The 13,362-nt window shown below is 35.1% G+C and overlaps 1 protein-coding gene across 3 annotated transcripts in view; it reads left to right on the forward strand.

The window, feature by feature from the left end:
- The window catches only part of ADAMTS19 (ADAM metallopeptidase with thrombospondin type 1 motif 19), a 109,988-nt gene that overhangs the window by 92,695 nt on the left and 3,931 nt on the right, over window positions 1-13,362 (forward strand). For all 3 annotated transcript variants that reach the window (XR_003086542.2, XM_007422289.3, XM_088129837.1), the window contains exons 17-21: window positions 1,612-1,769; window positions 3,066-3,219; window positions 4,956-5,091; window positions 6,828-7,032; window positions 8,379-8,531. Coding sequence is in view for 2 of the 3 variants with exons in the window: in XM_007422289.3 (XP_007422351.1) it covers window positions 1,612-1,769; window positions 3,066-3,219; window positions 4,956-5,091; window positions 6,828-7,032; window positions 8,379-8,531 (806 nt within the window). In the remaining variant the exon portion in view is untranslated. The remainder of the gene's footprint in view (window positions 1-1,611; window positions 1,770-3,065; window positions 3,220-4,955; window positions 5,092-6,827; window positions 7,033-8,378; window positions 8,532-13,362) is intronic.

The following is a 13,362-nucleotide window of genomic DNA, read 5'->3' on the forward strand; positions in this document are numbered from 1 at the left end:
ACAAACTGATCCAGACTCTGTAACCAAACAGGACAGATACAGACTCCAATGGATAGTTTAAGTCTGCAGAAAGAATAATTGCAATCCGCCTGCCTTCTATAGAAGATCTGTATACTGTGAGGCTCAAAAGGAGGGCGGAAAAGATATCTGCAGATCCTTCTCATCCTGGACATAAATTGTTTCAACTTCTTCCCTCAGGACGGCGCTACAGAGCACTGTATGTTAAAACATCTAGACACTAGAACAGTTTTTTCCCTTGTGCCATTGCTCTGCTGAACACCTAATTAATGCAGCATGACAGACTGTTTGACATTGTATGATAAGATGACTACTAAGACGTGACTGATAATGCTCTGTTAAATGTGCTAGATAATAGCTTCTCCTTTAAAAAAAAAAAATGAATATATGTTAGTCAGTAGCTGTAGTATTATTCTTCCTCCAATTCTCCTCTTCTGATTCCATAGTTTTATTATAACATTATTATTATTATTATTTTATTATTATTTATTTCTTGATGGTATGCAAACACACTTAGAGCTCTTTGCACCGAAGTCAAATTCCTTGTATGTCTAATCATACTTGGCCAATAAAATATTCTATTCTGTTCTCTTCTCTTCTGTTCTGTTCTGTTCTATATTGTAGATAGGCTTAAACAAGCAGAAGTCAGATTAAGATACTGACTAGAGATGTAAATGATCTGAGAATGATGGTATAGCATGTTGTGGAAAAGTTCACATTTTCCTAAGAGAATACTAGTTGTATTCCTTTTGCCGTGCTTTGGTGGCCAAAATGATTCTTGGATATTTTAATTGTATTATTGCCAGTTAATGGTGCTCTTGCCATTGTTTCCTATAGAAACAAAACAAAACAGTACAAATATGGGAGTTGTTGATTGCCAGGAGTGACTCACACAAACATATAATTTATGAAGAATTTGGGGGCAAGGGTTGAGTAATTGAAGCACTTTCACATAATTGATGCCAAGTATGGAACTTCAGTGAGAAAGTATGCTTTAGGGCCATCTTTTCTACATGACTTCAAGCCTATTTGATTCCATATATCTGAGTAACAAGTCTGAATCATTCAAAATTCACATTATAGGGAGAACAGTGAAATACTATGAATCAGTAATGACAAAATTGTTCTTCGTTGTGTATATAAGTTGACATTAAATGTGTGGATTGATTGGGCTATGGAGAGGAAACAAGCAAAAGCATTATTCCACTATAATGGAATATACAGAATAGAGTTTCATATATATTATTTTATATTCTATCATATTTTTTAAAAAAAGTAAATAATTTTCAAATAATACGTTGTATGTATTTTTGTAGTATTCATATTATAGTGGCACTAATTATTATTGGATTTTCATATACGGAAAGCTTTGTTGACTACTAAGAGAATTCTGAAAGCACACATAACTTTTGTAATTCAGCTGAAGTAGAAAATAGCCAAAATGGTTTCTTACTGGAATTTTATTATTATGTTTATTAATCTTAAATAGTTTTAAATTTTTGATTCAATGGCTCCTCTAGTATGATAATATTCAGTTAGAAAATGTAAAACATGAACCATTCTCTTTTGTATTGTTTTCCAATGTATCCTCAGCACTTCGAGATGCCAGCAAACAGTCTATTAATAGTGATTGGAAGATAGAACATTCTGGAGCATTCAACATTGCTGGTACTACTGTCCATTATGTTAGGAGAGGTCTGTGGGAAAAAATTTCTGCCAAAGGTCCAACTACATCACCTTTACATTTATTGGTATAGTAGCACAGATAATTTATTTAAATGTATTCTATGCTATTAGGTGAAATGTTTATGTCTAAATATATGTATTGTTTTGCAACCAGTATGGTAACCAACATAGAATAACATAAGAACACGAAACAAGTTATGTCAGATCAGACAACAGGCCCATTTAGTCCAACATGTTATGGTTCCCATTAGAATAGTGGCTAGCTATTTCCTAATGGGAATCTGCAAACATAATATGATCCTATTAGTAACTCATATCAGTATGAGAAGGCCTACATCCTTCAGGACTGGAGATAAAATTTGAAGTCATGATACTAGATTTTGATATGCATCTTCTCTATGAAAATTATCTCTTTAATTAGATAATATCTCAAGAATGTATATATTAGTCTAAAAATCTAGAAGGAGAAAAGGAGATGTATACATAATCTGAATAATATGCTAATGATAATTTATATTTAAAATTATTAATACAGTGGAACTTCAATTTCTCCATAATCTCAAATGTGCTCAAACTCTAGTAGTGCTAGCTCTCAGTACTACTCAGAATATATGGGAAAGTTCTAGTTGTGCTCAGAGTACTGTATTATATGTGAAAGGGCAGAACATCAAATTCTCCATTCACCTTAGTGGAAAGAACCAATCTATACAAATAAGCTTCTATAAGTGAATGCAAATTAACACACACACAGAGCTTTGTATTTGTACATGTCTGGAATAATCATGGAATAGGATGATAGACACAACAGATATAAAGTCTGGCTATGATGATGGTATAGAGCAGTGTTTCTCAGTCTTAGCAACTTTAAGATGTATGGACTTCAACTCCCAGAATTCCCAGAGCCAGCCTTTACAGCCCAAGAAACTGGGGAGGCTCCCTTCTGAGACGTTTACCACACCCACATTCCTTTTGCGGGCTATATTGTCACTTATCCAACTGTTGCCCTGGCTGTGGCTCTTCCTCACGTCACCCAAGGTCATTCCCACATACCATTACACTGTTTGATTCTTCTCTCATTTCAAAATAGCAACTTTCTTCTGTTAGAAGTCCCTCCCTCCCTCCTTCCCTCTAAATGAAGTACCTTATGTTGATTAAGACCAGTCTTATTTTGTCTGCTGGAAGTTAGGATCTGGAGAGCAGAATTTCTTAGCTGTTCTATGTGAGATTGTTTTAACTCTATGCTGCACATTCTTGGAACATCTTAATCTATTCTTATCTATAGACTGATGTTCCTTTTTCTTTACATGTCTACTTTTTTGTCATACCTAGACATTCAAATATTAATTACATATGTGTTACAGGTCCTGCTTTTTCAAGATCAGAATTATGGGCTACACTATGAATATACTATACCTTTAGATCCGGTTCCTGAGAATCAGAGCACAAAAGTATCTGAACCTTTATTTATGTGGACCCACTCAGGTTGGGAAGACTGTAATGCTGTATGTGGAGGAGGTAATGATTATACATTTGTGGATATAGGTACATATTTATTGGTTTAATGCTTAAAGATGTGATGCTTCTGCCACCATATTAATTTTGTCATTAGGGCTACTAAGTCCAGTTATCATGAAAAATCAGAATTATTCAGAATATTTATATAAGAAGGGTAAGATACAAATATGGGAGACTAATACCTTTAAAATAGGGAAAGTCAGACTTGTTTTGTTTTGTTTCATTTTGCCGTGGTGAATATCTGGCACTACCTAATAAAATGAGTAGGCGTTCCAATTGGCTGATTAAACTGTATGTTCATAAATGTTTATTCATATAGAACATGAACTGTTTCTGTCTGACAGGACAATGAGTAAAGAACACCCACTTCCTTTCTCAAGTAATGTCAGTTGAGCACAGTCATTCTGATTTTGGTATAATCACAGTGCTGTGAAGTTGTCTTGCCATAATTACTTTGTTTTTTCAGTACAGTGTAACTACTATCATTCATTTTGGCAAACTACTATTTTGAGAAGATTTGTCAAAACATTTTTAAATTTCCATTATTCTAGATGTTTCTAACATCTACAACACAAACCCTAGTATATTCTTCAGTAAACTATCGTATTTATGGGCATATAACATGCACTTTTTTCCCTAAAATTTGGAGCTGAAATCCTAGCTGTGTGTTATACACTGATGCTCAAGCGGCAGGGCTGGGAGAGTGGAGCCTTCATTTGAGCCAGGGCTATAACTGGGGCAGCTCCGGAGGTGAGAGGTGGGTGAGTAAGCGAAAATCTGCACTGTCCATCTCACGCGAGCGAAAACTGCAGTCCCCAGCACTTGCGTGAGTGAAAACTGGCACCCCCCATCTCGCATGAGCGCTGGGGACAGCGGTTTTCGCTCACGCACAAGCTTGGGAGCGCCGGTTTTCGCTCGCACAAGCACTGGGCAGCACCGGTTTTCACTCATGTGAGCACTGGGGAGTGCAGTTTTCGCTCACGCAAGCGCTGGAGAACACGTTTTCACTCACGCGAGATGGGGAGCTCCGGTTTTTGCTTGCTTGCTCGCCCGCCTCACCTCCTGCTCTGCGGAGCTCAGGCGCTCGCACGAGCGATGGGGAGCGCCAGTTTTCTTCATTCAAAGAGGTGCTCTTTCTTTCATATTATGTATTTACCTTATAAGTGGGATAAATATTAATACACAGAAAGTTCAGAACTCCCTTTATTTTGCTTCCAAGTCATTCATTTTAAATTTAAGGTTTTTTTACTCAAACTTCCTTCTTAAAATTAAGGTGTGTGTTATATGCCTGTGTGTGTTATAGGCCGATACATACGGTATTTTACATTGTTGCATAGATAAATATTTAGCAAAAGTATTCACTGTCATTTTGGTTTAGAATTTAAACCAATATAAAACCTGCTATTGTTCCTAATTGTTTAGGAAACCTGATTTTTTTCCCTTCTGGGTTTTTTTGTTTGTTTTGTTTTTGCAAACTTTTAACATAACTTTTGTAAACTATCTTAAAAGTTATATATAAAAATATGAAATCCTTGCTAATTTATTTCAGCAATTCCAGGATGGAATTTGATATTTATCCCTAAGTGAAGATAAGAGAATGAAAAGTTTATTCCAATTTTAAATGGCTATCTTATTTTTGAATAGTTCATATGCAAAATGATAGTTTTGAATAATTTTATTGAATGATAAAACCCTTTTCATCAAAGCTCTGCAAATTTTGTTTTCCGTCTTGTCAGGTGAAAGAAAGACAACAGTATCCTGCACCAAAATTATGAATAAGCATATTAGCTTTGTGGACAACAAGAAATGCAAACATTTAACAAAACCTGAACCACAAATTCGAAAGTGCAATGAGCAACCATGCCACACAAGGTGAGAGTGAGACTAATAACAAAGATTCAGACAATTGACAGCTGAGATGGAATGAAAGGCTGTCCCTTTGGAAATAACTCATAGTTCTGGGATATCCTCTTTAACGCTGAGTAGATGATGGATGTTTCAGTCTGAAAGATTAAGTAGGGAAGTGATACATAGGAAGCAAAAATGGGAAGGGACTACTGGTGACATTTGAATTTCCAATTATAATTAGCAGTTCTTGACTATTAATCTCTTCTTTCTGTAATTTTATGAAACAAAAAGTATTATCCCCTTTGACTGATATTATCTATCTAGTTACATACATTAGAACTTCAAGAATGATCTGGTTTCCAAAAGGATGCAGTTAATCAGTTAAATTATATATTTATAACAGTGATGATTAACAAAATAGATACTGTACATTAAGATTTTTAAAGCAATATGTTTCAGCTTCCAACTTCTACATTGTTCTTTTATCAAAAGAAAAATAATGTAGATGATGAGAAATATAATTGGATAATTCAAATGATCTGAAACAGGGTTTGGGTTCAGGTTCAGGTAATAGTAAGACTAATAAAAGACTAATAGTAATCAGTGATGGTTTACATAGTACTAAATTGGAGTCATTATCAGAGATAATGCTTGCATGTTTATGTTTGAGAGCTTTGTAGATTTTGGAGAAGTTAGCAAAGAATCACAAAAATTAAACAGAATGCTATAAATAATAGTGCATAAAACAAAAGGAATAGTGCTAGGTTAAGGTAACAGAAATCTGTATTCCCCATATCAAATAGCAGATAAAAGTATTTTTAAGCACATGAACAGGCAAGGGAGGGGGTTAAATATATTATTGTCTTCTTGTCCTGTTTTTCCCGCAATTCTTACTTGATACCAGAATTTCACTTCTTCCATAGGGGAACATACTTGCTTCTTCCCACTGATGTAAACAGTGCTAGTTTGAAAGGAGGACTGTGTAAAAGCATCAAACATGGATTTGGTTTCTTCTCCTATTCCATGTATACATAAGATATTATTTAAAAAATAGGAACTGATTGGATGTGATCTTAAATTTATATTTGATTTCACATTTTATTAAATATAGAGAGAGCTGCATCATATTAAAAGTGGGAAATTTTAACTCTACTTCCAGCTGTGTTCCTGAAAAACTCCCACTATTGAAGTTGGCATTTCCATCCATGGAAATCTCCACTGGCACTAATAGATCATTTCCTAATAACAAAAATATCAGCTTCAAAGGAAGGAATTCAGAAGAAGAAGAAAAAGCTAAATTTCATTTTTGCTCCTGATACTATCTTCATTTTTAAAGTACAGGTTAAATGCAGACATGCATCTTTTCATGTCACATATAGTTTCTGGTATTGTTTAGACTACATGTCATAGACAGAAAATCTCACAGATTTCATTGGAGTTTCCCTCAAGATAAAGTACAATCTTACAATAATGCAAATAAATCATTTCTACAACTTATGAAATATCACTATACTTTGGCTTCTGTTTGACCTAAATAGTACTGTATAAAGTATTCAGTGCCAAGAAATCATAAGACTGTCATTTCACGAGTTAAAGGACTGCTATATTAATGGTCTTCAACAAGTATTTATGAAAATTGAATCACCAAGATCAATTAAAATGCATTTTAAAATCAAGCAGGACTAGAAAATATTTTGAAGAATGTTTTGGCTTGAAAATCTAGCAAGACACCAATGCATGGCTTTTTCTCTTTTCTTTAGATGGATGATGACTGAGTGGACTTCATGCTCAAGGACATGTGGGAAAGGGACCCAGAATAGACAGGTAGCCTGTACTCAGCAACTGAGAAATGGAACCCTGATCAGAGCCCGAGAGAGAGACTGTCTTGGTCCCAAGCCCACTTCAACACAGCGCTGTGAAGGCCAGGACTGCATGACAGTGTGGGAAGCTGGCGTGTGGTCAGAGGTGCAGTATAGGCATGGATTATTTATTTACTTATGCTGTTTTAAGCTGTCCTTCATCCAATTTATTGTAAAACGGTTGTCATGAACTTAGAAAACATTTAAGCGTATTGGAATGAAACAATATTCTACACCAAGTAAAATAATACAACTAGTATCACATAATACTTAAAATGGCAGGGCAAGTATAAAGAGCTTAATGTGGTGATAAATAATATTTATTGTCTGTATCAGTTGTGAATTCTTCAAAAGGTCATTCCCTACTCAATGCATTTTGTTCCCGGTAAGGTTGCAATTGGCATATCAGCCAAAGCTGGCAAAGGCCCTCCTGACATGGATTCTGTCTGCTGTTTGAGCAAGAGCTTTGAGTCCAGGAGGCTCCTCCAGATTTCGATCCTGCTCTCTCTGATGGCACAGTGCCATCAGGAATCAAAGATGGCACAATCCTGGAGTCAGAAGGCTTTTGAATTAATAGCTAATTAATCTTATTTGGGTTGAGTTTGAGCCTGTTTTTCCAGATCCAGACATTGAAAGCCACCAGGCATTCTCCCAGTAGGCCCAGGGTGATGATGTACAACTGGGTTTCATCAGCCTAATGATCATGCCACACCCAAATTTATGGATTATTTCTCCCATAGCTTTTGTATAAAAAATGTATGTTAAGCAGAATAGGGGAAACACGTCTTGGGGCACTCCATAACAAAGCATCCAAGGGTCTTCCCCCATTGCCACCACCGCAACCAATTCTGCTCATGTAGGATTGGAATCACCATAATGAGGATTGGAAATATTCCCAACTCCCAACCCTTGCAAGAGGCTCAGAAGGATTCTGTGGTCAGGTATATTTTTTTTTATTTTTATTTTATTTTTATTTATTTATTTAATTTCTCCCCGCCCATCTCCCCCCAGTGGGGTACTCTGGGTGGTTCACACAAAACATTAAAACCATAAATACATATAAATAATAAAACATAAAAATTTAAAAAACATTACTAAATTATGGATTATTTCTCCCAGAGCTTTTGTATAAATGTTAAGCAGAATAAGGGAAACAGCTATGTCTTGGGGCACTTGCATATGCAGAAAAAAGAAGCATGAGATACTTACTCACTTACTTATTTGCTTGCTTGCAAAATTTATCTAACTGCCTGGAACCAGCCAGAGTCTAGGTGACTAACAGAAATTAAGTGTTAAAAAGAAGATACAAATCAGGGCTGTGTATCAGCAGTTTAATGCAGTTTGGGCTGATGTGGGTAAGAATTATGGGAGCTGCAGTTCCAACAGATCTGCTATGTACCAGGTTGGGGATGGTTGGTGTAAGCACCGGATCATGTTTCCATATTCCTACAGTGCTCTGTAAAATGCGGCAAAGGCATACGACATCGGACTGTAAGGTGCACCAATCCTCGGAAGAAATGTGTTTTGTCCACAAGACCCCGAGAATCAGAAGACTGTGAAGATTATTCCAAATGTTACGTCTGGAGAATGGGAGACTGGTCTAAGGTGCAATATGCTTTATGAAATTGTCAGTCACAGACCTTGCCAAATACAGTGCAGTGTATTTTTAGTGAAGGTCAGAGCCTGAATAATGGAAGATAAGACAAAACACGCAGATTACAATACTGATGTACTCTCAGATTCAGCCATGAAAACAATCTTAAATGTATATACCAGGGCTATGAAAGTCCTTCAGAAGAGGTGTTTCAAAACATGGGAGCACCCATAAAATATCTTTTTTCAAATAATCAAGTCAGCTGCATCTTTTTCCAGCCTTATGTAGCTGGTTCAGAAGCTATTCCCAAAACGTGAAGCACCTCTTTCAAAGGATTTGCACAGTCCTAGCATAGACTTACTCTTTATTGATTACATTTGAAGCCTAATTTCCATTGCATCATTGCCCAAGATATTTAAAATAAAGACTTCATCATTATCAGGAGGAAAAATAAAAAGCAAAGAACAACTGGGATTTAAGTAGGTGGCCATACAGTCACCCTAGATGCAATTAATTACATTTTGTATATTCAAGTTTGAGGTGCTGTTCTATTAGAAAAATATGGCCAAACCTTTAAATATAAATAACATATCCGTAAACAAATATAAAACAAAATAGTTTTAAATTGTGCCTTAATAAAATATTGCTAATGTACTATTATTATTTCCTGCTAAGGAGACCCCTGCAGCTTTAAGAAAGACTTCTAAAATAAAGTTATTCAGGTCTCGGGAGAAGAAATGCCCAAAGTGGTTGTCTTCTTGTGTAATTTTTCTCCTTTTTTATTGAATCAAGTTATGGATGTATACCTTGTACAGCCCTGTCTCTAATAACTTCAGGCATCCTTGCAATGTAGAATGAAAAGTCCTAGACATTTTTGCTAAAACTGTGACTGGAAGGATTCAAAATCTAACTAAAGAAATCTTTCCTGGATGCTGTTTTCTTGGGCCCAGATACTAGCCTCTGTTTCATCATCTACTTGACTACACATTTGCATATTTGCTTAGGATGGAACCCATTTCTTGATGCTGTGTCATCTTTTAGAATTCATATACCTGGCTTCTTTATGCTATATATGTTAAAAGAGAAAAAAAGTAGGTATTTATTGTAGTGACTGAATGGTTAGTTAAAGTAATAACACATAACCCATTTTGAACTTCTATATCAGTGTTTCTCAACCTTAGCAACTTTAAGATGAGTGGACTTCAACTCCCAGAATTCCCCAGCCAGCCATCTTAAAGTTGCCAAGGTTGAGAAACTCTGCTCTACATCTTTTATGCTTCTTTAAGATCTCTTTAGCTCTATCTACAGACAAATGGTAGAAATGGCATTAAAACACTGCAAACAAGCAGGTTTAATGTGATTTCTACATATTACCACATAAAAACTATGATGGTGCAGGATTTTAGCAATACGTATATGCATTCCCCGAGCTGATTAAATGTTTTTAGTGTACTTAGTTTTAAAATCCATTTTCTGGCAGAGACAGCTATGAAAGAGCCAGTGGTGAGCTGCTGGGTATCATTATTGCCCTTGGTTCTACGTGGTGAGCTTCTGAATTATTTTAAATCTGAACAAGAGGATAGTACAATATAAGAAAGTATAAATAATTATAATAAAAAATAGAGGTAGTATTTGATTTTAAAGAGATATAACCAGATTATTTTACAGCAAAACAAGAACCAAATAAAGGGAAGTCTAAACAGAATTATTTCTTCACGTTCAGTGAATGTAGAAGAACTATAAAGCAGTTCTGAGTAGCAGGAGACTACAACACTATTCCCTCTTTTCTGTCACTACTAATGGAATCACCATTGCTATGATCAGATTGTACTTTGCCAGTCCCTGTGACAGCAGTTGTGGTAGAAATGACAATCACATAGCTCTTCTCTAGATCTGATTATTAATTCTTTAAGATACAGGTAGTCCTCGTTTACCTACCACAATTGGGACTTGCAACTTGGTTGTTAAGTGAAGCTGTCGCTAAGTGAAACCATGATTGTCCTTACGATCTACAAAGGTTGTAACTTACTTTTTCATTACTGTCGTAACTGTGAACAATTGCTAAACAAGGCAGTCACTAAATGAGGACTAACACTATGGTCACAAGAATATAACTCAGACTCCAAGTTCATTCCACTGTACTTTGCAAAAAAAGAAAAAGAAAAAAGAAACAGAAAACAACCATGATGATTTTATTGTTGAATTCCAAAAAGTTGCAGTTGTTCTGGACACAGTTGCAAAAGATTTAAAAAATTAATTTCAGCCCTGTTGTGGCTATCCTTGAGCATTGGAGAAGTGGTTTCTAGATTCATAACCCTCAAATAGGCTCCAAATATTCAAAGGTCATTTTAGAACAGCTTTTATATTTAATAATATTTTATAGCTATATAAGTACATCTGGTTGTATAATAGGTTTCAAGTCCTGGTTTGTATCCCAGGCTCTCTAAAGGCTAGTCAATATCGCATGTCTTTTATTTTCCAAACTATTCTGTATTTTTTTTAAAAAAAAATTGACATTGACTGATGGTAGTAATTGTATTCTGGCATAATGATCTAAGTGGAAATCATTGTGTGTAATTAATGTAGACTTGTTTCCAGTCTTACAGAAAATCTTATTAATAAATGCTGTTCATGTCAGTTAGGAAACAAGTATAAAAGCACAATTCAGATCAGTTTATTATAAATAGACTATTTTGCACATAAAAATCAGATGTTTATTATTGCCTCAGATATATTTATTTTCCTTTTTGTGAAAGAAGCCTTAAGTTATACATAGAACAGTTGTATTTTTTATTTTGCAAAATGAAAAAGCTATAGTTAAATTTCCAAGTTGTGGGTTTGGAAATTTAAATTCTTATCAAGAGTACCATATGTATCGAAAATTGACAACAAGATAAAGACTTAGACTAGCAGGCATATTGTTTTTGTATTATTGTAGAATAATTGAATTGGCTAGGAATCTGCTGTAGGAAGATATTCTGTCTATACAACTTTTAAAAGTGGTTAGCCATCTGGCCAATTGTGTCAACCATTTTTATCTGACTTCTCTGAAATATGGATAAGGTGTGACCTTGGAGAAAAGACCTTCTTTTTAGAATGGAATTCAGAATAGATCTCCTTTGTTTTCAATCAAGAAAGTTTGTACAGATTCAGAAAAATGATAGAATGCAGAATGAACATGTTGCAGAGACTAAGTGGGGGTGAGAATTCTTAGTTTCCTATTAGAAGAAAGAAACAGTGTTAGCAATTCATGTGTTACACATTCATGTAATGCAGAGAAATCCATCTTCCCAGTCTGATCTGCAATAAATAACAACAGCTAATCATCCTACTTAATACATTTTAGAAGCCTGGACAAACCAAATGTGCTTTTACAAATCTATTCTGCAACATAAAGCAGGTTCTTTTCTTTCCTTGTTTATATTTAAGGCACATCAATAACCTGTAATTTTTAAAATCCTGATCTAGTTGAGTTCAGGAGACCTCTGGTGGCATCCAACAAGACTTTATTTTTTTCTATATTCCTATGTTCTCTGTGTAAAATTTTGGAAGAGGTGATTTGCAGTTTGTAACTAGAGCAATCGTTTGTTCTTGGAACAAATTGGCAAAACCTGTGTTGTTAACAGTGTTACAGATTTTCACTCTCAGTTGAAGATTTTTATGAATCTCAGCAATGATTGCAAATTATCTTAGCTGGAGAATACAATTTAAATGCTGCTCTTTGGCAGGGACAGGTTTTACCTTAATTGTTACAGAGGCCAGCTGGAAGAAGCTATGACATCACAGAACTGTCCTCAGCTGTTGGTCTAAGCATTCTGTATTTGTTTCAAAATATAGTCTCTGAAAAATTGAGCAAAGAAAGAATCTCAGGTAACATTTGCTAGTTCCAAGTTGAACTGTTTCATATAATCTCCACAATGATTTATGTGCAGTAGATGAAAACTGAAATAGGTCATATTGCTTTTGCAGCAACACAACAAAGCGTGTATGTTTTTCTTCCATCGCTTTCTTTGTGCAAGATTCATTTTTGTATTCTTTAACAAGAATGCTCTGCTTGGATTTTGCTTATATAGGTTTACAATACCTTTAAGGTTGCATCTAGAGATGCAGAGTAAAACCTTTATGTTTAATAGATTTTTTTTTCGGCCCATATAGGATAAACTTGGGATATTGTTTTTGTCTATATAATTGTTATTTGCTAATCAAGAACAGTTAAAAGCAGTGCACATTATGAGGTGTGTGGTTTTTATATGTGACAACATATTCTGATGGCAAACTCTGAATCTGAAATTATTTACCGAAACCACACCATGTTACCTACTTAAAGTGTACTTTAAAGCAAAGTTTATGCGTTATAAAAATGTTCTTATTTATCAAATACTTTTCAGTTGGCAACTTGTCACGCAGTTGACACCAACTCAAAAGGTTTGATAGTTAACAGAAAGCAGAAAATTGATGGAAAGCCACACAGAAGTCTCTTGAGGATTCTGTACGTGCAAGAAACCTGCAGATTGCCAACCCATTATATGAACCACAATGATTGACAGCAATCCTACAGTTTTTAATAAAAGAATTGAATTTAGCCCGTTTGTGTAATGCATGGTGATTATTTTCTAACTGGATCATGTGGCATTATGCACATGATTATAATGTATAGTTAATGGGCAGGTCTTATTGGGTTGAGTAACATTTTGTCCCATTAAATCTTACTTTCTCAACCTAAAATTGTTTATCTGCAAATCTTTAGGGGTTCCCACTTCAGTGGAAACTCCTTCTTCCTTGATAGTGACTCTTTTGGGGGGTGCAATCTTCTTGGCACTCACAAATTTATTTTGATATTGA

This window comes from Python bivittatus, unplaced genomic scaffold (assembly GCF_059951505.1).
Source record: "Python bivittatus isolate LINGU-HERP-01145 unplaced genomic scaffold, Pbiv_v1 ctg000850_np1212, whole genome shotgun sequence".
Classification (NCBI taxonomy): Eukaryota; Metazoa; Chordata; class Lepidosauria; order Squamata; family Pythonidae; genus Python; species Python bivittatus.